This window comes from Trachypithecus francoisi, unplaced genomic scaffold, assembly GCF_009764315.1.
Source record: "Trachypithecus francoisi isolate TF-2019V2 unplaced genomic scaffold, Tfra_2.0 Lachesis_group6, whole genome shotgun sequence".
NCBI lineage: Eukaryota > Metazoa > Chordata > Mammalia > Primates > Cercopithecidae > Trachypithecus > Trachypithecus francoisi.
The window spans coordinates 214452-237755 of record NW_022681471.1 but is presented as its reverse complement, the minus strand read 5'-3'; the positions used below and the strand labels follow the sequence as shown (position 1 = coordinate 237755).

At 44.4% G+C, this 23304-nt stretch overlaps 1 protein-coding gene across 1 annotated transcript in view; it reads left to right on the top strand.

Moving 5' to 3' along the window:
* Nucleotides 1–23304, top strand: part of MTMR1 (myotubularin related protein 1) — a 74937-nt gene that overhangs the window by 46069 nt on the left and 5564 nt on the right. Inside the window, 4 exon segments of the mRNA XM_033202073.1 lie at nucleotides 297–503; nucleotides 6709–6801; nucleotides 13343–13456; nucleotides 19455–19631. Coding sequence (XP_033057964.1) covers nucleotides 297–503; nucleotides 6709–6801; nucleotides 13343–13456; nucleotides 19455–19631 — 591 coding nt within the window.

Here is a 23304-nt window from a genome sequence, read left to right as displayed (position 1 = left end):
GGAAAATGCTTGCCTTAGGTCAGGCTTTTAAAGAACTTTGTGGCCCTTTAATAAGGAACCATATTTACTCCTGTAGTTTTTCTCCAGTATAAGATTTTTTCTTTCTTCTTCTTCTTTTTTTTTTTTTTTTTTTAATGTGATGCTAATGTTTCCTAGTGATTCTCAGCTGATTGCATGCCATTCTTGTTTGGATTATTGACCAGAACTTCCAAAGCTCTCCCCAGAATTATTTTACATTGTTTTACATTTAATTGAAATTCAATGTAGCCTGATCTAATGTGCCTTTTTTTCTGAAGATGCTGCTTGCTGGGGCAGTAAGAATTGCTGATAAAATAGAATCCGGGAAAACATCTGTGGTGGTGCATTGCAGCGATGGTTGGGACCGAACAGCCCAGCTCACATCTCTGGCTATGCTAATGTTGGACAGTTACTACAGGACCATTAAAGGATTTGAAACTCTCGTAGAAAAGGAGTGGATAAGCTTTGGACACAGGTTTGCACTGGTAAGTTGAGACAGTGAGGTTTATGCTGGACTATTTTGCTGTATCATGGATGTAAACATCATGTGTGACACAAATAAGCGCGCACACACACACACGTGCAGGCTTTCTCTTCTGTATCATATCAGACCTGAATTGCCATAATAAAATACATGGACCTCAAGCATTGTATGTTCCTGGTAAGGCATTTTTATCTTAGTGTAGTTATGCCTTTTCTTAAAATTGAGGTAAATGCTCAATTCGGTGTCCTTTAGTAGATTCACAGTGTTACGTAACCATCACCTCTAGTTTCAAAACATACTCTGGCCAGGCGCAGTGGCTCACGCCTGTCATCCCAGCTCTTTGGGAGGCCCAGGCAGGCAGATCGCCTGAGGTTGGGAGTTCGAGACCAGCCTAGCCAACATGGTGAAACCCTGTCTCTACTAAAAATACAAAAATTAGCCGGACGTGTTGGCGGGTGCCTGTAGTCCCAGCTACTCAGGAGGCTGAGGCAGGATCATTGCTTGAACCTGGGAGGCAGAGGGTGCAGTGACCCGAGATCGTGCCACTGCACTTCAGCCCGGGCAATAGAGCAAAACTCCGTCTCAAAAAAAAAAAAAAACAACAACAACAACAAAACAAAAACAAAAAACCATACTCTTCACCTCAAAGGAATGCTGTATACATTAAACAGTCATTCCTCACTTACCCCAGCCCCTGACAACCACTAATATTTCTGTCTTCATATACATTCACCTTTTCTAGGTACTTTATATAAGTGGAATCATACGGTGTGCTCCCATAACTGAGTTATTTCACTAAGCATAATATTTTCAAGCTTCAGCCATGTTGTGACAAATAGCAAATTTTCATTGTTTTTTATAGCTGAATAGTATTCCCTTGTGTGTATATACATTTTGTTTATCTGTTCATCTGTTGATGGATGCTTGGGTTGTTCCCACCTTTGCTATTGTGAAGAATACTGCTGTGAATGTTAGTATATAAGTTTTTTGCCATAACAAGCTACCACAGGCTGCATGGTTGAAACAACAGGAATTAATTTTCTCGTAATTCTGGAGACTGGAAGTCCAAAATCAAGGTCCCAGCAGGATTGATTTCTCTTGAGGTCTCCCTTCTTTCCTCGCATATGGCCACCCTCTGGCAACCTCTTCACAAGGTCTTTCTTCCCTTTGGGAGCTACTGGACACTCCTGCTGTGTCTCTGTGTGGCCAAATGTCCTCATTTCATAAGGATACCAGTGAGATTGGGGTAGGACCCACTTTAATGCCCTCATTTGAACTTAATCACCTCTTTAAAGGCCCTGTCTCCAAATATGGACACATTCCTGAGCTACTGAATGTTCAGGCCTCAATTTTGGGGATCACAATTCGGCCTATAACAACTTGCTTTCAACCTAGGGGGTTATATACCTAGGAGTGAAATTGTGAGGTCATCCAGTAGGGCATTCTTGGGCTGCCATTTGTGTTTTAGTCAAACTGGCAGCTACTTCTGGTCTGTCCAAGCCATTGAGCTGTTAGGGATCTGTCTGAACTGTGCATTGAATGGGAATACTCCTGAAGTTCCCATTAGACTTGCTATGGAAAGCAGGAGGATGGGTAGTGCAAGGATTTCATTGGCTTTGGTGTGAGTATGCCAAGCTTCCAGCTGTCCCTGCACTCCTGGGGTGGAGCCCCTGCAAGAGGACCTCCCAGAGAGAAGGGGCACGTCCGCAGTCTCTGAGCTGCATGCCCTTTGGGAGCTACTGGCAGATCCCTGGACATTTTCCTTCCCCTCTCTTGCCTTCATTCCCTCCTCTCTGAAATGGGGCGTTTTGTGGGAGAAATGAGTTTATATGTGTCAAAACGTTTAGGGCAGTGCTTGGCCCATGCTAAGTGCCAGGGAAGTTTTAAACAACATCACCAACTCCTTTGTTTCTTCTCCCCTCAGCAAAAGCTGGTCTCGGTAAGGAAGAGAGAGTGTGTGGAATCTTTCCAGATGTTTGTATTGGGCCATCTCAGAAGACTCAGAGGCCACTGCCTTCTACCTTCCTCCCCAAACTGTGTGTCCTAGGGGAGAGAAAGCTTGAACGGTGCTTTGCCAGAGGGGTAGTGGTGAAGGCTGCCTAGTGAGATGCCAGCGATGGCAGCATGCACTGGGACTGAGCAGAGGTGCCCGCATCAGGGTGCGCCTACAGTCCTCTGCTCCCATGCCTACTTGCTAATGCTGGGGCTCACTGCACCATGGTCACAGTGAAGGCAATAGGACTATCAGATTCCTAATGGCCTCAATTTACTAAGCCACCACTATGTGTTTGGCACTGTTAACGTGCAGCATCTTGTTTAATCCTGATAGTAACCCTCTTGACCCCACAGCCCTCCTCAGGTGTCACCCTGATTTTCTGCTCTTCTTTACAACAACTGTCTCCTCAAAACTGTTGTCTGTACTCACTATCACTATTTCTCTCCTTCCAGACTGTCTTGAAAGCACTTCAGCCAGGATTCCTTCTCACAGTGGCCCCCCCAACCTGGTCTTGTCACAGTCATCACTTGTTTTATTTGGCCTGAGCATTCAATGCTGTTGATTTTTCCTTTCTTCCAAACACTTTCTTCATTAGACTTCCAGGTTTCTATGACCTTTTGAATTTCCTCCAACTTTCAGGTCTTCCCTCATCTTCCCAACCTCTTAATGTTGGGGTGTCCCAGGGATGAGTCCTTGGATCATTTTTCTTCTCTTTATGGTTAACCTGTTAGTGATCTCAGCCAGTCCCACAACTTTGAATACATGGATAGCATATCTGTGATCTCATCTCCATTGCCCCTGCTGCTCCCGAAACTTAGGCCTTATCAACCCCCTTAGGCAGTCTGGTAAGTGGCTGTCCTAGTCTGTTTGTGTTTTTACAAAGGAATACTTGAGGCTGGGTAATTTAGAGAGAAAAGAAATTTATTTGGCTCACGGTTCTGCAGGCTGTACAAGAAGCATGGTGCCGGCATCTGCTTCTGGTGAGGGCCTCAGGCTGCTTCCACTCATGGTGGAAGGTAAAGGGGAGCCAGTGTGTAGAGATCATATGGTGAGAAAGGAAGCAAGAGAGAGGGGAGAGGGTGCCAGGCTCTTTGTAACAACCACCTCTCTCGGGAACTAATAGAGAACTCACTCATACACTCCCCCACCAAGGAGGGATTAATTTATTTATGAGGGATCTACCCCCATGACCCAACACCTCCCATTAGGCTCCACCTCCAACATTGGGGATCAAATTTCAACATGAGGTTTAAGAGGACAAACATCCCAACAATAGCAGCAGCCTTTCTGCAACCTAGCTCTGTCTGATCCGTCGCCCCCACTGGAGCCAGATGGAGCATTCCAAACAACAGATCAGATGCTGCCACTCCCCAGTGTGAGTCCCTCAGCACCTTCCTGTAGCACACAGGATTATGAGCAAACTCCTCAGTGTGTACTCAAAGCCCTTGGTGATCTGGCCCTAGCTATATCTTCAGCCTCATCTCTCATCTTCTTTCCCTTGCCGCATCTAAGCCTCAGCTACTTGTGGCTTTCTTAGTGTCCCCCACCACATTTCCACTGGTTATCAATTCCTGGCTACCCGGAAGCAGGCATCTCCCTGTCCTCATGGTTTATCTCAAATGAAATGTCCTTCATGACTATGACTCGCATGACTGTCCCTCCCTGTTCCTTCCCCTACCCCATCCTAGGATGGTTCACTCATTCCCTTGTGCTCCCACCATACCCACTACATACTTGGAAGCCCTTGGAACACTTTATTGCCCTTGTCATTTATACATCTTTGTCCCTTGACTAGACCACAAATGAATTATTCATCAAGCACAAGTACAGTGTCTCATTTGCTTTAGTCTCCTAGGTGCCTAGCCAAGGACCTGGCCTCTACCAGACACCATGACAATGTTTGACATTCCGAGGGCCAGGCATGATGCCTTGCATATGCCATAGGAGTTCCATGGCTATCTGTTGAAAGAATGAATCCTAAATTGTGAACTGTCAGTGTAAAACAGTTCCCTAGGTGCCTTAAATACTGAACAGCAGATCCTACAAGTGATTTTATAGCGGGGCAATGCATGGAGCTACTATGGAGAACAGTATGGTGAATCCTCAAAAAATTACACGTGGAACTACCACATGATCTGACAATTCCGCTGATGGGTATATACCCCAAAGAAGGGAAAGCAGGAGCCCAAACAGATGCTTGTACATTGGTGTCCATGGTAGCTTTATTCACAATAGCCCGAAGGTGCAAGCAACCCCAGTGTCCATCAGCAGATGAATGGATAAACAAAATGTGGTCTATCTACAGAGCCATGCGGTGTGTGATGAGGAGGATGCATTCTGAGAAATGCATCATGAGGTGATTTTGTAATTGTGTGGACATGATCGAGTATACCTTACAGACACTTAGATGGAAAACTTGCTAACATCTAGGCTATATGGTACATACAGCCTATTACTCCTAGGCTGCAACCGTGTATGGCATGTGACTACACTGAATACCATAGGCAACTGCAATACCGTGGGAAGTATTTCTGTAGCTAAATATAGAAAAGGTACAGTAAAAATATGGTATTGTAACCTTATGGGACCACCATTGGATATGCAGTCGTCATTGACTGAAACGTCATTATGTGGCACATGATTATACAGTGCAATGTTAGTCTTAAAAAAGGAAATTCTGACATGTGCTGTAACATGGATGAACCTTGAAAACATGCTCAGCAAAATAAGCCAGCCACAAAGGACAAATATTTATGTTTCCACTTACATGAAGAACCTAGAATAATCAAGTTCATAGAGACAGAAAGTAGAATGGTCATTGCCAGGGGCTAGGAGGTGGGGAATGGGGAGTTAGTGATGAATGGGTATAGAGTTTCTATTTGGAAAGATTAACAAGTTCTAGAAATGGTGATGGTTGTATAATAACATGAGTGTGCTTGATGCCACTGAACTGGACACTTAAAAATGGTTAAGATGAGATTGGATGCAGTGGCTCATGCTTGTAATTCCTAGCACTTTGGGAGGCTGAGTGGGAGGATCTCTTGAGGTCAGGAGTTAAAGACCAGCCTGGGCAGTATAGTGAGACCCCATTCTACAAAATAATTAGCTGGGCATGGTGGCTCACACCTATAGTCCCAGCCACTCTGGAGGCTGAGGTGGGAGAATCACTTGAGCCCAGGAGTTAGAGGCTGCAGCAGGCTATGCTCGTGTCACTGCACTCCAGCCTGGGTGATAGAGCGAGCCCCTGTCTCTAAAACATAAAAATAATGGTTCAAATGATAAATTATATGTCATGTGTATTTCACCACAATTACATGTTTTTTTATAAAGAAGGCAATACACTATTACTCTGAGATGTTAATATTGATATGGTCATTTCTTTGTTTTTGTGTCTTTCCAGGTGGCAATTTCATAGAGTATTTTTGCTCTTTCTATGTGATTGCTTTGTATTTTCTTAATGAGTTTTTTTCCCCACATCCTTTTGCTCATAGTCAAATTATTTGAAGCTTCTCTTAGAATCCTCACCCTTCAGCTATCTTTTTACCTGTGGCATTTTCAGTGTTTTGGCAATCCTATTTATGTATTTGAGAATACTATCTTTTACCTTTTGGTGTTAATCTATTGATATCTTATAAAGTATCAAAAGATATGAAATACAATACTGGACTGCCTTAAGCAAGGACCCTACCTTTACCATTTCAAGATTGAGTTCTTTGGGTTCTCTGAGTCATGAAGAATTGGTTAAAAGTTGTAGATTGTTAATCATTAATTATTTTGATTCTCAGACTTCCTGACATTTCTGAAAAATGGAAAAAATGTTTTTATACTTGTAGAGAAAATAGCATTCATAATGTACTTTATGAACTGCTCATTGGCATCCTACGTTGACACGGTACACTTAGTGTGGTGGCTGGTCTTGACCCTACCATTTTAACTGAAGTTTGCTAGCTAGTTGCTTATACTTTCTTGATATGAACTATATTAAAGAGAAATTATAAAACAATCAACATGTAAAAATATTGTAAACTGAAATTTTGTTTTCTAAAAGTAATGGAAGTCATTTCGATTTGATAGACATTTTTGAGTGCCTGTTACATGCCGGGAATTCTATTAGGCCCGATGAAACATGATTCTTACCACTGGACAACTTACAGTGACTTTCAAGAGGACCATAACAGGTTAAAACGTTTAACTTTCTGTTTCTTTTCAGCGAGTGGGCCATGGTAATGACAACCATGCTGATGCTGACCGATCTCCTATATTTCTGCAGTTTATTGATTGTGTTTGGCAAATGACAAGACAGGTGAGAGATTTCAAGTGTATTTCTATATAGTCTTTGCTTTAAATATATCTTAAAGATTAAGCTATTATTGCTGTTTCATTCAAAATGAATTTGTGTAAAATATGACCCCATTATTTAACACAATTTGATTCTAATTCACTTAGAAATATAAGCAGAACATTAGAAACAACCAATTTCACACCAAAAGTTACTTCTCTTTGCAAATGGTTTTTATCAGTCATCTGGTCCACGGGGTCCAAACCATACTCCACATGGGTCCAAGGCCATACTCCTGTATAGATTCTGCTGCTTTTGCTCCCTTTCAGAAGGTTAAGGAGGTACAGCCTCCTGCTGAGCAGTTCATCTAAGATTTGGCCAGATGTTAGAAATGAGGATGGGAATGAACTGCTAGTACATGGGATTAGACCAGGCAATCCAGGAATCTCCACAGCTCTGCCCCAGTCCAGAGCCTCTCCTACCCCCAAGGTCGCTGAGGAAATGAGTGTCCAAAAACCAGTGGCACAGAGGAAGCTGCATAGCATTTTGCTGTTAGCTGGTGCGTAGTTCCCAAACCCCAACACACAGGGCCCTGGTTAACAATGGAGCCATCTAGGGATCCCCTTCCCTTGAGCTGATCAGGCCTATTGGCTTCAGTTCAAAGTAGGTCATAAGGCCATGGTTCCTGCACTGTGTTTTTTTTTTTTTTTTTTGCTGTTGTTGTTGTTATTGTTGTTGTTTTCCCCCTCATCTCCAACATCTAAACCTGAGTTTGGTCTCCTATCCTTATGATAAGTGACAGTGCCAGGGCAATGGACCTGGAACCAGAGAGAGAGACAGGCAAAAGAGAGTAGTTTCCCCAGTGCCTGCTGCCCAGCCTGGCTGAGGGTGGGGCTGTGGGGTACAGAACAAGTTAGGGGGCTGAGATCCAGGGTCTGGGCCTTCTCCTGCTGGTCATTCACCAGGAGCTCTTGCCTTGGCTGCTTCAGTCATGGGGAAGGGAAGCAGCCAGGACACTGCCGGTGATCTGCAGGGTTTCTACCAACAGCCCTGCTGCTCTTGATTGATCTTCCCTTAGCCTTATCACCATCAGCCATCTGCCTCCCTACTGCAGAAAGTCTGTGAAATACTAGGCCTGTTTCCCCACTGAGAGCTACTGTTACTGATGGCAGTGTGCGCTGGGGCAGAAAGAAGGTTGACAGTCACGATGCTGCCTGTGCTGTCCCGCTCCCCAGCAGCTCTGCCCTGAGGAGGACCTGGAGAACTCAGAAGATGGCTCTCCACCTTGAGTGCACACAGCCAGCCCCTGGGAACCTTCTTCCTGTGAGCCTGGGGACAGGCTCAGGTGTGGTAAAAGTTCCCCAGGTGATTCAGATGTGCAGTTGAGTTGGAGAACCAGTGATCTAGCTTAGTGCTCCAAATGTGGTCCTGAGAACTTGTTAGAGACACCAATCTTTAGCCTCACTGACGACCTGCTAGTGCTCTGGGTGTGGGACCCAGCCCTCTGGTTCCATAAGCCCTTCTGGGGGCTGATGGATGCTCAACTTTGAGACCATTGCTGTAGACTAACACTGCTCAAACCTTAAAGAGCACACAAATCCCCTGGGGCTGTTATTGAAATGCAGATTCTGATTCAGTGGGACTGGGGCAGAGCCTGAGATGTCACATTTCTGATAAGCTCTCAGGTGATGCCAGCAGGTCACAGATCACATTTTCAGTGGCAAGGGAGCACAGAGACATACCTTTAGAAATAAGGAACAAAGGGGAGGGGGTCTAAATAGCCAAAGCAGATTTCATGGAGTCCTCAGGCCCTCACTTAGAAATTAACACTGACTTTTACACCTGGCTTCAGCAAACTAATTGGGGTCTTACGTGGTCTGATGGCCAGGTCACAGGTGATTAAAGATGGCCTGTTAGAGAGCTGGCCTGGGTAAGAGGGGCTGGTCCCAGAGGTAGGTATGCTGATGGTGTAGGTGAAAGGGCAGCAAACACACTCCACAAGCACAAGGCTTGCCTGAAGCCTACTGTTTTTTAGTGCCAGGCACTATTGCTATTTGTGTTGATGCTGAGCTAATAACAAAATTAAATGATTGTCATGTTCAGGTTAGGACAAGAAAGTATGAAACACATTTTAGAAAAATTGCATAAAAAGGTTGAACACAAAAAACGATTGCAGTGCTTCTAAAGGGATAAGCACCATTTTTGTGGATGTGAAATAGCTTATTCCTCCCAAATGTGAATTTTTTAACATCTTCAGACTGACCTCCATTCTTTGCACTGCTTAGTGCCTGTTTTCATGTCTAAGCCATGTCGTGTTTGTGCTTTTATTGGATTTTAAGAAAATAAGGGATTTGATTTGAAAAAAAAAAGGGGACTGGGGCAGAGCTGTGGAGATTCCTGGATTGCCTGGTCTAATCCCATGTACTAGCAGTTCATTCCCATCCTCATTTCTAACATCTGGCCAATCTTAGATGAACTGCTCAGCAGGAGGCTGTACCTCCTTAACCTTCTGAAAGGGAGCAAAAGCAGCAGAATCTATACAGGAGTATGGCCTTGGTTTGGACCCAGTGGACAAACCTCTCACAGCTGTAAGATTCTGACTGTGAAATGTGTGTAAAATTACATTGTTAATGCATTAGCAGAGACATCAATGATTAGTCTTCATCAGTTCGTTAACAAATGTATGAGATATATAGCAGGTATAAGATGCATTCATATGAAAGATTATATTTAGGTTGCCTACTGTTACGTAAACTATGCAGTGTAAAATTGTCAGAAATAGCAGAGTAAAATGAACTGAATAGTCTGTATGTGAACAAAGAAACTAAGGGAAAAATAATTGAGGGACTCTTTAGAGAAGATTCCCAAAGACACTCTATGATATCCATAGTTTAATACAATCCTTACTCTTTTGGATAGGTTTAATAGTCATTGATATTTTTGTTGAGCCTCAAGAGGTGCAGAATTGGGGCCAGGTCTGGTGGTTCACGCCTATAATCTCAGCGATGCAGGAGGCTGAGGTGGGAGGATTGCTTGCTTGAGGCCAGGAGTTCAAGACCAGCCTGGGCAACATAGTGAAACCCCCATCTCTTCAAAAAACAAAAATTAACAAAATAACCAGGCACGGTGGTGTGCACCTGTAGTCCCAGTTACTCGGGAGGCTGAGGCAGGAGGACTGCTTCAATCCAGGAGTTCAAGGTTACAGTGAACTATGATTGTATCAGTGCACTCCAGCCTGGGTGGCAGAGTGAGACCCTGTCTCTAAAACAATAAAAAAAAAGAGGTGCAGGATTTTATTATAGATTACTGTGCTATGTATTTTTGGAAATCATACTTTTAGGTAAAAGGTACAGCTTCCAGGAGAAGAGGCCAGAACAAACTATGAATTGCAGCGACCTAATCTTTCATTTGTATTACTCCACCTGCTACTGTTTCCCCCATTGAGCTGTTTTCTGAGTTGAGCTTAATGCCATGACAACCCCTGAGTATAAATGGCAGCCTTGACCCAACATAAGTAGATGGAGCCTTTGTTTTCCAGTTTTCATGGGTACCGATGGGCTTGGACTGAGCCCTGCCCACTTTGACCTCCCATATCTGGTACCCAGTGGTCAGAATAAGGCTTGTTGTCACTGACTGTAGAACACACCTTCTCAAGCTCCCAGATGTACAATGCAGGCTCAGGGGCTAGGAATGAAGATTCATTGTCGTAGTCTGTTTGGGCTGCTGTAACATAATATCATAAACTGAGGTGGTTTATAAACAACAGAAACTTACTTCTCACAGTTCTGGAGGTTGGGAAATCCAAGATCAAGGCCCCAGCAGATTCAGTGTCTGGTGAGGGCTTGCTTCCTGGTTCATAGATTAGCTGTCTTTTCACTGTAACCTGACATCATGGAAGGGACAAGAGAGCTCTCTTGGGCCTCTTTTAAAAGGGCACTAATCCCATTCACGAGAGCGCTACCCTCATGACCTAATCACTTCCCAAAGGCCCCACTTCCTCACACTATACGTTGGGGATTAGAATTTCAACATAGAAATTTTGGGGGGATACAAATATTCAGTTCATAACACTTATATGGCTTGAAAATATGTCAGTAATTTGCTATCTTGTTAATAAACACTTATTTTTAAAAGTTTGAGAATTATAAAATATAGGACAAAACCCTGGTCTTTCACTCCTATCCTTGATTTAATAAGGCTTCAGTACACAAAAATGTCATATATTTGCTTACAATTCACAAATTCTGTGGTGCCAATAATTTATGAATAGGGCATAACTGAGCAGCATAGAGAAGTCCTGGGAAGATTGGACATAGTGTGCCTGGCCTTTTAAAAGATAGCCATTTGAGCCGGGCACGATGGCTCATGCCTGTAATCCCAGCACTTTAGGAGGCCAAGATGGGAGGATCACTTGAGATCAGGAGCTCAGGACCAGCCTAGGCAACATAGCTAGACCTTGTCTCTACAAAAAAAAAAAAAAAGAAAGAAAGAAAAACTAGCTGGGTTGTGGCAGTAGTCCCAGCTACTTGGCAGGCTGAGGTGGGAGGGATCGCTTGAGCCTTGGAGGTTGAGGCTGCGGCGAACCACAGTCAGACCGCTGCACTCCAGCCTAGGCAACAAAGTGGGACCCTGTCTTAAATAAATACATGCATGAATGAGAGAGAGAGAGAGAGAGAGAGAGAGAAAGAAAGAGAGAAAGAGAGAAAGATAGCCGTTTGAAATGTGAGGCCACTGTCGGAGTTGCAAGGGGCAATCTTAAAGGTTCCAAGAAAGGATCAACCAGTAGATATTGTTAGCATTTTAGCCAGAGACATCACATTGTTGATTTAGTTCATCTAAGAACAAGGATGCCAGTAAGAACCAGCTGAGTTCGTTTCCAGAGGTTTCTGAAGCAGGAATATTCTGATGGGATTCCTTAGAAGAGAGGTGTGTTTCTGTGAGAGCAATCCTTCAGATGGAGAGAGGAGCAAATCTTAATCCACGGCATCTGAGCGCAGGTCGTTAATTCAGCTCATGTAATAGCCTGGTGAAGAAAACAGTTTCAGGTGGAGTTTGGACAGTCCTGGATTGACCATTGTTCTAATAGAAAAGCCTGTTGCTAGTCTAGTAAAGTAGTAAAGCTAAACTAAAAAATAAACTTGTCTACCAGTGATCCTGATATGATCACTCTGGAGACGTGAAGATTTGTAATGATAGTGTGCACACAGCACTCTGATTGAAGAATAGGTTTTAAGGAAACCGACTTAAATACAAGTATGCTGGGTAGCACTATGGGCTTTGCTTCATTCAGTAGGTGATGAATGTTTTACTGTGTTTTTACATTAGTTCTGGCACATGGTAAGCACTCAGTACATGCCTGCTGTTATGGTGATTATTATCACTTCCAGATCATCTCATGGCCACAACACGCCAGCTACTGACTAGAACCTGCTGGCAATAGTAATAGTCTTCATTGGAATTCTGCAAAACCCCATCAAGAATTACCTTAAAACAATCAAGATGATCTGTGGTTTTGCTTCCTCACTCTGCCAATATGGTGAATGACAGTAATTGATTTGTTTTGTAACATAGATTTTCATATGTTAAGCCAGTCTTACATTCCTAAAGTAAACCCCACTTGGTCATGTTGTATTACCTTGTTAAAATATGTTACCAGCTTCAGCTTGCTCATTTACACTGGTAAGAAGTCAGGGGTGCTGTAATCCCAGCACTTTGGGAGGCTGAGGCGGGTGGATCATGAGGTCAGGAGTTTGAGACCAGCCGGACCAACATGGTGAAACCCCGTCTCTACTAAAAATACAAAATCAGCTGGGCGTGGAGGCGTGTGCCTATAATCCCAGCTACTCAGGAGGCTGAGGCAGGAGAATCACTTGAACCCGGGAGGCAGAGGTTGCAGTGAGCCAAGATGGCACCATTGCACTCCAGCCTGGGGGACACAGTGAGACTCTGTCTCAAAAAAAAAAAAAGAGAATTCAGGGCTGTATGGTCATGGAGTTGTCTTTGCAGGAAGATTCTTAACTAGGAGTTGTTTATTTAATAGATGCAGAGCTATTCGGATTTTCTATTTCTTCTTGAGTCACTTTGGGTACATGTTATGACTGGATCTACTGCTCCCCCTACCCCTAGCCTGGGATGTGGCTGCAGCAGGGAAGCTGGCATAATAGCAGGGCCCCCCTGATTTGTTTCCCTTCTCTCAGGGTCACAGTCCAGTACTGCCTGTTGCCAGTGTCTGAAAACAGTCATTTCTTATATGTATCCAGCTTGCTAGATGTTTCTGGCAGAAGGGTGAGTCTGGGCTCTGTTCTACCGCCATGGTGAGAAGTGGAAGCTACATAAGCTTTTCTGGGCATTGAGTACAACAAATTGAGTTGCTTCTGGTTGTTTCTCAGCCAGATCTATAAGTTTGGACTTAAAACTGTAGGTGGTTGAACTTTACTTGGGCTCAGTCTTCCTTTAAATCTTTGACTATATTCCAAGTTATAGTTTCGCTGTCCTTCATACAAAAGTAATATTACTTTTAGAAATTGGACTCTATGACTAAACCTTGTTTTTCTCTTCATTTAAGTTTCCTTCAGCATTCGAGTTTAATGAGCTATTCTTGATTACAATTTTGGATCACCTTTATAGCTGTCTTTTTGGGACCTTTTTGTGCAACTGTGAACAGCAGCGATTCAAAGAGGTGAGTATACTGCGTCCTTGTCTGTTGCTCTCCCTGTGGCTCAGGCACCTCTTCTAGGAAGTGCCACTGTAGGAGGGCTGAGGGGAGGGAGGACTGTGCTCTGGTGCTATTGCTGACTGTAAATGCACTCCCAGGGTTCTGGCCAGCCCCACCGCATGTATCTAACACAAGCCCCTTCCTTTCTAGGCATGGGGGGCTGGGACCCAGCGAGCCCATGGCTCTTTCAGGAGTAGATGAGTGCTAGACCCTGGACCTCCTGACTCCAAGTTCATGTAGTCTCCACTGCACCAACTCCAAAGCTGTGGGATTCTGCTTTTCGTCCTCTGTGGTGTTGGCCAGATTGTACTTGAACGCCTTGGAAATGGAGTCTGCCGATTAGCCAAAAAGCCCACTTTAGGTAGCAAGCTAACACTGTTTTACATCAAAGTAGTAAAGAAGCAGTTACCAAACTTCAGAGTTACATCTCGCCTCTTTCTTTTTTCCTCGGTGTGGGATAGAAGAAAGACGTGGTGAAAAGTGAGAAGACATTGCAAAAAGGCAACTTAAGGAGTATGGTCCTGTTAATAGACAAGGACTCCTGCCTGTGAGCCGAGTATGTTAGGACAGTATAGAATTCAGGAGAAAACAGTCTGTCAGTAACACCTGCCTCCCCCTCTCTCAGCAGCCTCCCCACAGTTGACAGCACCCTCATTCTGTGACCCCACCTTGTCCTGCTCCTTGGCCTCCCCTGCTCAGTCTCCGCTGACTGGCTGCCATTTTAACCAGTCTCTAAAGTGGAGTCACCTGGGCCCAGTCCGAGGTCCTCTTCTCCCCTCAACTCTTGTTCTGTCTTTCTAGGTGACTTTGTCTTGCCTCAGGGACCTAAATGCCTTTTCCTGCTCCTCCCCTACTCAGTACATAGCACCACTGGCTATCCAGATGCCAAGGCCAAATACACAGGAGTCACCTTCCACTCCTCCCTCACCCTCACTCTGGCTACCACACCCAGTCCCTTGCTGAATGCTGCTGACCTTGATCCCAAAGTATATGTATATGTATATATATGTATGTATATGTGTATATATGTATGTATATGTATATATGTATGTATGTATATATGTGTGTATATGTATATATAGGATATATAGGTATATACACACACACACACACATATATATATATATTTTTTTTTTTTTTTTTGAGATGGCGTTTTGCTCTTGTCGCCCGGGCTGGAGTGCAGTAATGCGATCTCAGCTCACTACAAGCTCTGCCTCCTGGGTTCAAGCGATTCTCCTGCCACAGCCTTCCGAGTAGCTGGGATTACAGGCACCCACCACCATGGCTGGCTAATTTTTTGTATGTTTAGTAGAGACAGGGTTTCGCCATGTTGGGCAGGCTGGTCTTGAACTCCTGACCTCAGGTGATCCACCTGTCTCAGCCTCCCAGAGTGCTAGGATTACAGGCCCAAAGTATATTCTTAATCTGCCACTTCTTAACTGCCTTACAGCTGTAAGCCTAGCTCAAGCCCCTACTGTCTCACACCCCTACTGTCTCACATCTGGGCTAAGGCAGAAACCCAGGAATGGGCTTCCCTGATTCTCTCTCTGACCTTCAGTAGTCCATTCTAAACACAGCAACCAGAGCGAGCATTCAGTAACTGAAATCTCATCATGTGCCTCTCCCCTGCTTCCCACTGCAGTTAGCGTAAAATCCACACTCCTGCAGGCCCAGCGTGATGGGGACTTGTTAACCTCCTAATAAAAACAAAAACATTTTTAAAAGAGTGAGTTTTATGTTATGTGAATTATATCTCAAAGCCATTTAAAACAAATAAAACCAGAAACAGAAGAGTGAAGTTCATATATAGACTTTTAACCGTGGTTTTATCTTTTTTTTTTTTTTTTGAGAGGAGGAGTGCAAAATTCATTCTTAAATGAGCTCTCTTGATACATAATTTACATACCGTAAAATTCACCCATCTAAAATGTACAATTTCATGGTTCTAGCATATTCACATATTTTGCTGCCATTACCAATGTCTAATTTCATGAAATTTCTTTATTTTTATTTCTATTTTTTGTAGTGATGGGAGTCTTGCTATGTTGCCCAGGCTGGTCTCAAACTCCTGGCCTCAAGTGATGCTCCTGCCTCGGCCTCCCAAAGTGCTGGGATTATAGGTGTGAGCCACTGTGCCTGGCCTAATTTTATAAAATTTCTGTCACCCCCAAAAGAAATGGCATACTCAGTAGCAATCACTTCCCATTTTCCCCACCCCTATCCCCTAGCAACCATCAATCTGCTTTCTGTCTCTATGGATTTGCCTATTCTGGACATTTCATAGAAATGGAATTATACAATAGGTGAACGTCTATGACTGTCTTCCTTCGCTTAGCATAACGTTTTCAAGGTTCATCTATGTACCAATACATCCTTGTTATGGCTGAGCAATATTCCATTATATGGATAGACCACATTTTGTTTATCCATTCATTGGTTGATAGAAATTTGGGTTGTTTCCACATTTTGGCTTTTAGGAATAATGCTGCTATAACCATTCATGTACAAGTTTTTATGTGGACATACGCCTTCATTCATTTACACCTGCGAGTGGAATTGCCGGGTCATATGGCAACGATGTTTAACCTATTGAGAAACCACCAGATTGTTTTCCAAAGCAGTTGCACACACGAGCAATGTCTGAGGCTTCCAATTTCTCCACATTTCACCAACACTTACTATTTTCCTTTTTAAAAAAGTATAGCCATCCTAGTGAGTGGCAAGTGGTATGTTGTGGTTTTAGATTTGCATTTTCCCAACGACTAATGATGTTGAGCATATTTCCATGTGCTTACTGGCCATTTGCATATCTTCTGTGGAGCGTGTGTATTCAGATCCTTAGTTCATTTTAAAATTGTGTTGTTTGTCCTTTTTATTATGGAGTTGTAAGAGTTCCTTATACATTCTTAATATATTCAAGTCCCTGATAAGATACATGATTTGCAAAAATTTTATCCCACTCTATGGGTTTTTTTTTTTTTTTTTTTTTTTTTTACTTTCTTCATGGGTGTTCTTTGAAGCACAAAACGTTTTAATTTTGATAAAGTGCAATTTCTTTTTTCTCTTGCTGCTTACACTTTTGGTATCATATCTAAGAAACCATTGCTTAACCCAAAGTCATGAAGATTTGCTCCTATGTTTTCTTCTAAGAACTTGATACTTTTAGCTCTTACATTGAGGTCTGTGATCCGTTTTGAGGTAACATTTGTATACGGTGTGAATTAAGGATCCAGCTTCATTCTTTTGCGTGTTGGCTTTTCTAGCTGTCCCAGCACCATTTGTTGGTTTGTTCAATTTTCTGGCCGCCCTTGTTGAAGATCAGTTGACCGTAAATGTCAGAGAGTTCATTTCTGTGCTTTCTGTTCTGTTCCATTGATCTGCATGTCTGTCCTTACGCCAGCACCACTGGCATTGATTACTGTAGCTTTGTGATAAGTTTTGAAAATGGGAAGTATGAGTCCTCCTCCTACTTTGTTCTTTTTCAGGATTATTTTAGCTCTTCCAGATCCTTTGAATTATTGTTGGTGTTTCTCTTATAAATAAATGTATAAAAATTGAAATGGTCCTAATTGAGTGTTCCTGTATTTAGATAGCTCGTGGGAAGTCAGCAGCAGAATGGGAGAAAATGCTGTTGGCCTTGCCGTTTTCTCATGTGACTTTGTCGTTGTGCTTGATCCACTGTTTAATGTTTACCTGCCTCACCATGCCTGCACATTTGGGTGTTTTTGTTCAGATGAGCAATGCAAGTAGGTACAGTGTTTCTGAATAGTGTACTACAAAATTAGGGGAAGAAGAGATAACTTAGTGATATATTTACTTGTCTTTATAAAGCTTCTCCAGCCTGCCACCACAGCACATTTTCCTCCGGATAGCTATGATTTGCCAGCACAAGGAATCTTAACTGTAAAGTCTATTCTCATTTCTCAATATTAAGAGTCACAGCCGGGCGTGGTGGCTTACGCCTATAATCCCAGCACTCTGGGAGGCCGAGGCGGGAGGATCACTTGAGGTCAGGAGTTCGAAACCAGCCTGGGCTACACGGTGAAACCCCATCTCCACCAAAAAATACAAAAATTAGCTGGGCAGGACATAGGCATGGGCAAGGACTTCATGTCTAAAACACCAAAAGCAACGGCAGCAAAAGCCAAAATTGACACATGGGATCTAATTAAACTAAAGAGCTTTTGCACAGCAAAAGAAACTACCATCAGAGTGAACAGGCAACCTACAGAATGGGAGAAAATTTTTGCAACCTACTCATCTGACAAAGGGCTAATATCCAGAATCTACAAAGAACTCAAACAAATATACAAGAAAAAAACAAACAACCCCATCAAAAAGTGGGGAAAGGATATGAACAGACATTTCTCAAAAGAAGACATCCATACAGCCAACAGACACATGAAAAAATGCTCGTCATCACTCGCCATCAGAGAAATGCAAATCAAAACCACAATGAGATACCATCTCACACCAGTTAGAATGGCAATCATTAAGAAGTCAGGAACAACAGGTGTTGGAGAGGATGTGGAGAAATAGGAACACTTTTACACTGTTGGTGGGATTGTAACTAGTTCAACCATTATGGAAAACAGTATGGCGATTCCTCAAGGATCTAGAACTAGATGTACCATATGACCCAGCCATCCCACTACTGGGTATATACCCAAAGGATTATAAATTACTCTACTACAAAGACACATGCACACGTATGTTTATTGCGGCACTATTCACAATAGCAAAGACTTGGAATCAACCCAAATGTCCATCTGTGACAGACTGGATTAAGAAAATGTGGCACATATACACCATGGAATACTATGCAGCCATCAAAAAGGATGAGTTTGCGTCCTTTGTAGGGACATGGATGCAGGTGGAATCCATCATTCTTAGCAAACTATCACAAGAAGAGAAAACCAAACACCGCATGTTCTCACTCATAGGTGGGAACTGAACAATGAGATCACTTGGACTCGGGAAGGGGAACATCACACACTGGGGCCTATCATGGGGAGGGGGGAGGAGGGAGGGATTGCATTGGGGAGTTATACATGATATAAACGTCATGCACATGTACCCTAGAACTTAAAGTATAATAAAAAAATAAATAAATAAAAAAAAATAAAATAGGCAAGACAAAAAAAAAAAAAAATTAGCTGGGCGTGGTGGCGTGTGCCTGTAGTCCCCAGCTACTCGGGAGGCTGAGGCAGGAAAATTGCTTGAAGCTGGGAGGCCAACATTGCAGTGAGCCGAGATTGTGCCACTGCACTCCAGCCTGGGTGACAGAATGAGACTCCATCTCAAAAAAAAAAGGAGTCACAAAAGCTCTATTTTCTTTTAGAGGCAAGGTCTTGCTCCATTGCTTAGGCTGGAGTACAGCAGCACAGTCATAGCTCACTACAGCCTCAAACTCCTGGCCTCAAGCAATTCTGCCACCTCAGCCTCTTGAGGACCTGGGACTATACTTGGCTAATCTTTAAATTTATTTATTTATTTTTTGTGGAGACAAAGTCTCACTGTGTTGGCCCAGGCTAGTCTCAAACTCCTGCCTCAAGCAGTCCTCGCAATGTGGCCTCCCAAAGTGCTGGCCTCATAGGCTTGAGCTACTGTGCCCAGCCCACAAAAGCAAACCTTCCACCAGAATTGAAAATTGCATTTGTTGGTGGTGGACCCTGTCATCCTGTGGTTGTTAGAAAGTTCTCACTCTGCCTTTCCATAGCCACAGTTGTCGGATGCTACCTAACTTCAGCAATATGTTTTTCCAGGACAGCAAGCAGTGTGTTTTCATTCATCCCGCCATCAGGCCATGAGTGGGAAGAAGGTGGGGCTGGGACCTAGTAAATGTTCATGAATTTTTCAGCATTTGAATTCACTTCATTATTCAAGTCCTTTTCTTGGTGTAATACTAATTCTTCATGATATGAAGAAAAGTTTATTTCCAATGTTCTTTTTTGTTTTTCAGGATGTATATACAAAGACGATATCTTTATGGTCGTATATCAATAGCCAGCTAGATGAGTTTTCTAATCCCTTCTTTGTGAATTATGAAAACCACGTGTTATATCCTGTTGCTAGTCTGAGTCATTTGGAATTGTGGGTAAACTATTATGTACGATGGAATCCACGGATGAGACCTCAGGTATCTTTTTGTTTTTCTTTTCATGAATGAGAGAGTATGCCTTTTTTTCCAAGTAAAGATGGTGGTATGAAAATGTGTTAATGGTAGATATTAACATACCATACTAACTGTCTTCTGCCCTTGCCTGTCGGGGTTCAATCCTTTGCATTCATGTTCCAGGAGGTTCTGCCCGTACACCAACTCTGATGCTGTTTGCTGGGTTAAAGTTAAAAACCTTAGCACTTCTGTCTCCTACTGATGAGGTACATAAAAGGCCATGTGTTCCAGTGCTTGGCCCTTTGTCTTATAAAGTACTTTACCTGCAGGTATGGAGGGTGAGGTGGCAGCCCTTCTCCCTGTTTCCACATAGACGTGGTAGAAAGACATGTGCAAAATGCATCAGCTTACAGTACATAGACCCTGTTAGTCCAGCAGTAGGAGGGCAGGTGCTGAGTCGCAGAACAGGTGCTCCTTTGAAGAAGGGGAGGTTTGCCCTCCCCGCCACACTTTTTCGCTGTAATATTTTCTGAGATTGAACAAAATTAGAGAATGGTGCACTACAGGGGCCAGGCCAGTCCGCCAAGCCTGTGTCCTGTCTTTGTGTTCAGTGGCTGAGCTCTGGCTGTGGGTTCCTGAAGGGCTCCCCACATCCTCCACTGTGTCATGGTTTGGATTCCGTCCTGCCCTGCACCCCCAATCTCCACCTGGGCGGCCAGGGCGTGATTGGTTCTGGGTGATGAAGAAGATGGGTAGAGGCAGCCCGTACCTCCATGGACAGGTAACTGTCTGCTGAGACTTTTCTTTTTCTTATTTATTTATTTTTTGAGACGGAGTCTTGCTCTGTCACCCAGGCTGGAGTGCAGTGGCATGAGCTTGGCTCACTGCAACCCCTGCCTCCCAGGCTCAAGTGATTCTCCTGCCCCGGCCTCCCAAGTAGCTGGGATTACAGGTGCACAGCACCATGCCTGGCAAATTTTTGTATTTTTAGTAGAGACAGGGTTTTGCCATGTTGGCCAGGCTAGTCTCAAACTCCTGACCTCAGGTGGTCCGCCCGCCTCGGCCTCCCAAAGTGCTGGGATTATGGGCGTGCACCACTGGGCCAGGCCTGAAATTTTTCTTTCGAGTTGAATACTCTCAGAATTTAACTGCAGTCCATCAGGAGCGTGTACCCAGGGCATTGTTTAACAGCATTGCTCTGTCAGCCAACGATACAGAAATCTGTCTGTCTTCTCCATCCTCCTGCTCCCCCATCCCTCTCACCTAGGGTATTCCTGATCTCCATATCATCTCCCTGCTCCACTAGCCATGGGGCAGTCTGAACTGCTTATGTTCCTTTTCAGCTGCCTGGCCCTGGAACCTCAGGGATACGTCACTATAGTACCCCAGCCTGCCAGCTGGAAAGCTCCCTCACTGGTAGCCTTAGCTCCATGATCCATCTGCTGGGTGTGCCCCGCTGCCCCAGGCTGCTGCTTGGCCACTCCTTACTGGATCCTTTGCCCTCTGCCACAGACCAGGCCGGTCATCACTTGCCTCTTCTTTCCCAGATGGCTTTCTGTTTTGTTCCACATAGCTTCTGCTGCAAATGCTTTTCTCCTCTGGACCCTCTGAGTTGGCCCTGCCACCCTTACGACCTCAGGAGTGTTTTCCAGAACACTGTGATCAGTGCTCACTCAGCCCAGTACTAGTACACTGGGCCTGGGGAGGTGGGAAGGAGTCCTGGCTGCGAGGGAGCTCCTGCATCCCAGGGTTGCCCTTAGCCACATCTCCCCTGTCCATGCCCTGCCCTGCTTGAAGCAGATGCCCCATGTGAATGAGCCACCCTTTGTGTCTTCACATGTATTAAAACAACTAGTGTTTGATCACCTCTTTCAGCTCTTCCCAGAGTCTTCCTTGGATAGAGAGACTTGCATCTGTGTCCCCTCCCACTAGCCAGGGAGCTGCTGGGACTCATGCTGCCCTGGAGCTTTCCTGTTGAGCGCCCTCTTCTCTGTTCACCTAGTGCTCTGGTGGCCCTATGTGTATTGCCCAAACGAGCCTACTTTGAGAAAGAGAGCGGAGGTGCTGGTAATAATCGGTCTGCAGAATTCCCCAAGGTATTCAATACTGCACTGGCGTATTTGCCTGCCTGCTGCTGCACCTACAGACCACAGGCTTTGAAACCACAGGGCCCTCAGGATCTAACATGGTGTTTGGCAACTAACAGAGACTCGACAAATGTGACTGACTGAACGCATGAGTGAATGAAGAGGCGTGCCCCTCTGCTGCAGGCCAGTTCCTCCTGCACATCTGCTCTCTCCAGCCCCTTGAACCTGCGTTTATTCCTGCTACCTCTGGTGGCTCTTGCCCCTCAGCCTACAGAGGACTCACACCTGCCCACCCTAAACCGTCCTGTCCCCCACTGGCCTCTCCCTCAGGTCTCCCCTCCACACCCAATCCTCTGGGATATCGGAACAGCCTTCTACCTACTCTCCCTGTCGCAGTCTGCCTTGAGTCCACGTTCCACCTTCCTGCGGAGAGGCCTTTTGCTCCTGCCTGACAGCCCAGACATCACCTTCTGTGGCTGCCCAATGCCTCCAGCTCCCCACGTCCTCCGCCACTTGGCTACCATCTGAGCTTTTGGCATCATCTTAGCTTCCTTCTTCCTCTTTAAAAAAGAAAAAAAAAAATTACATTTCTGGCCGGGCACAGTGACTCACGCCTGTAATCCTAGCACTTTGGGAGGCCGAGGTGGGCAGATCACGAGGTCAGAAGTTTGAGACCAGCCTGACCAGCATGGTGAAATCCTGTCTCTACTAAAAATACAAAAATTAGCCGGATGTGGTAACGCACGCCTATAATCCCAGCTACTCAGGAAGCTGAGGCAGGAGAGTTGCTTGAACCCGGGACGCAGAGGTTGCAGTGAGCCGAGATGAGATCGCGCCACTGCACTCCAGCCTAGGCGACATTGTGAGACTCCGTCTCAAAAAAAAAAAAAAAAAAAAAAAAAAATTATATTTATCTCTCCCTTTAGACTTCCTGGTCTGCAAGACTAGTCCCTGCTTATTATTAATTGATCTTTTAAGTTATTAATCTAATAACTGCTTGTCATTAGATTGAATCCTTCCCCAAATGAGAATTGAGTTTGAAGGCAAGCTGTCTTTGAAATGGCCCATGTGCCCAGAAACTATCAGTGAGCATGAGAGGTTGCTGGTCCCATTAGCATCTTCTGTCCTGGCTTTCAGCCCAAGACATCTATGTGCAGGGTGACCTGCTGCCCTGTCACTGGAGTCCAGGTCCAGCACTGCTCTCCTTTCTGACCTCAGGTGCATTATTTAAGATGCTAAACATAGGGGCCCATCAAGCACTTCTTGCCAGTCAGTGGTCAACTTGGGAACCAAAGCCTACATCCCCCTTCCAGCACCTTCCTCTTCACTGGTGTGTATTTCTGCTTAGGCATTTGGCTGAGTTATTCCGTCCTGGGTGGCTTCTGTTTCATCTGTTTTATCAACAGGGAAGACGGGCTACAGAGTGTCAGAAGTCACTATGTTATTTAAATCACATAGGGTTACCAGGTAATATTCTTGGTGACTCAAAGGACCAGGTGGTTGGTGGAATGTCATTAACATTAGCAGAAAATCCAACAGAACTATGCCTGATCTGAAGTGCCTTTGGCTAAACGGAGCCTCTCGATTACTGCAGGAGACCCCCGTGCCCC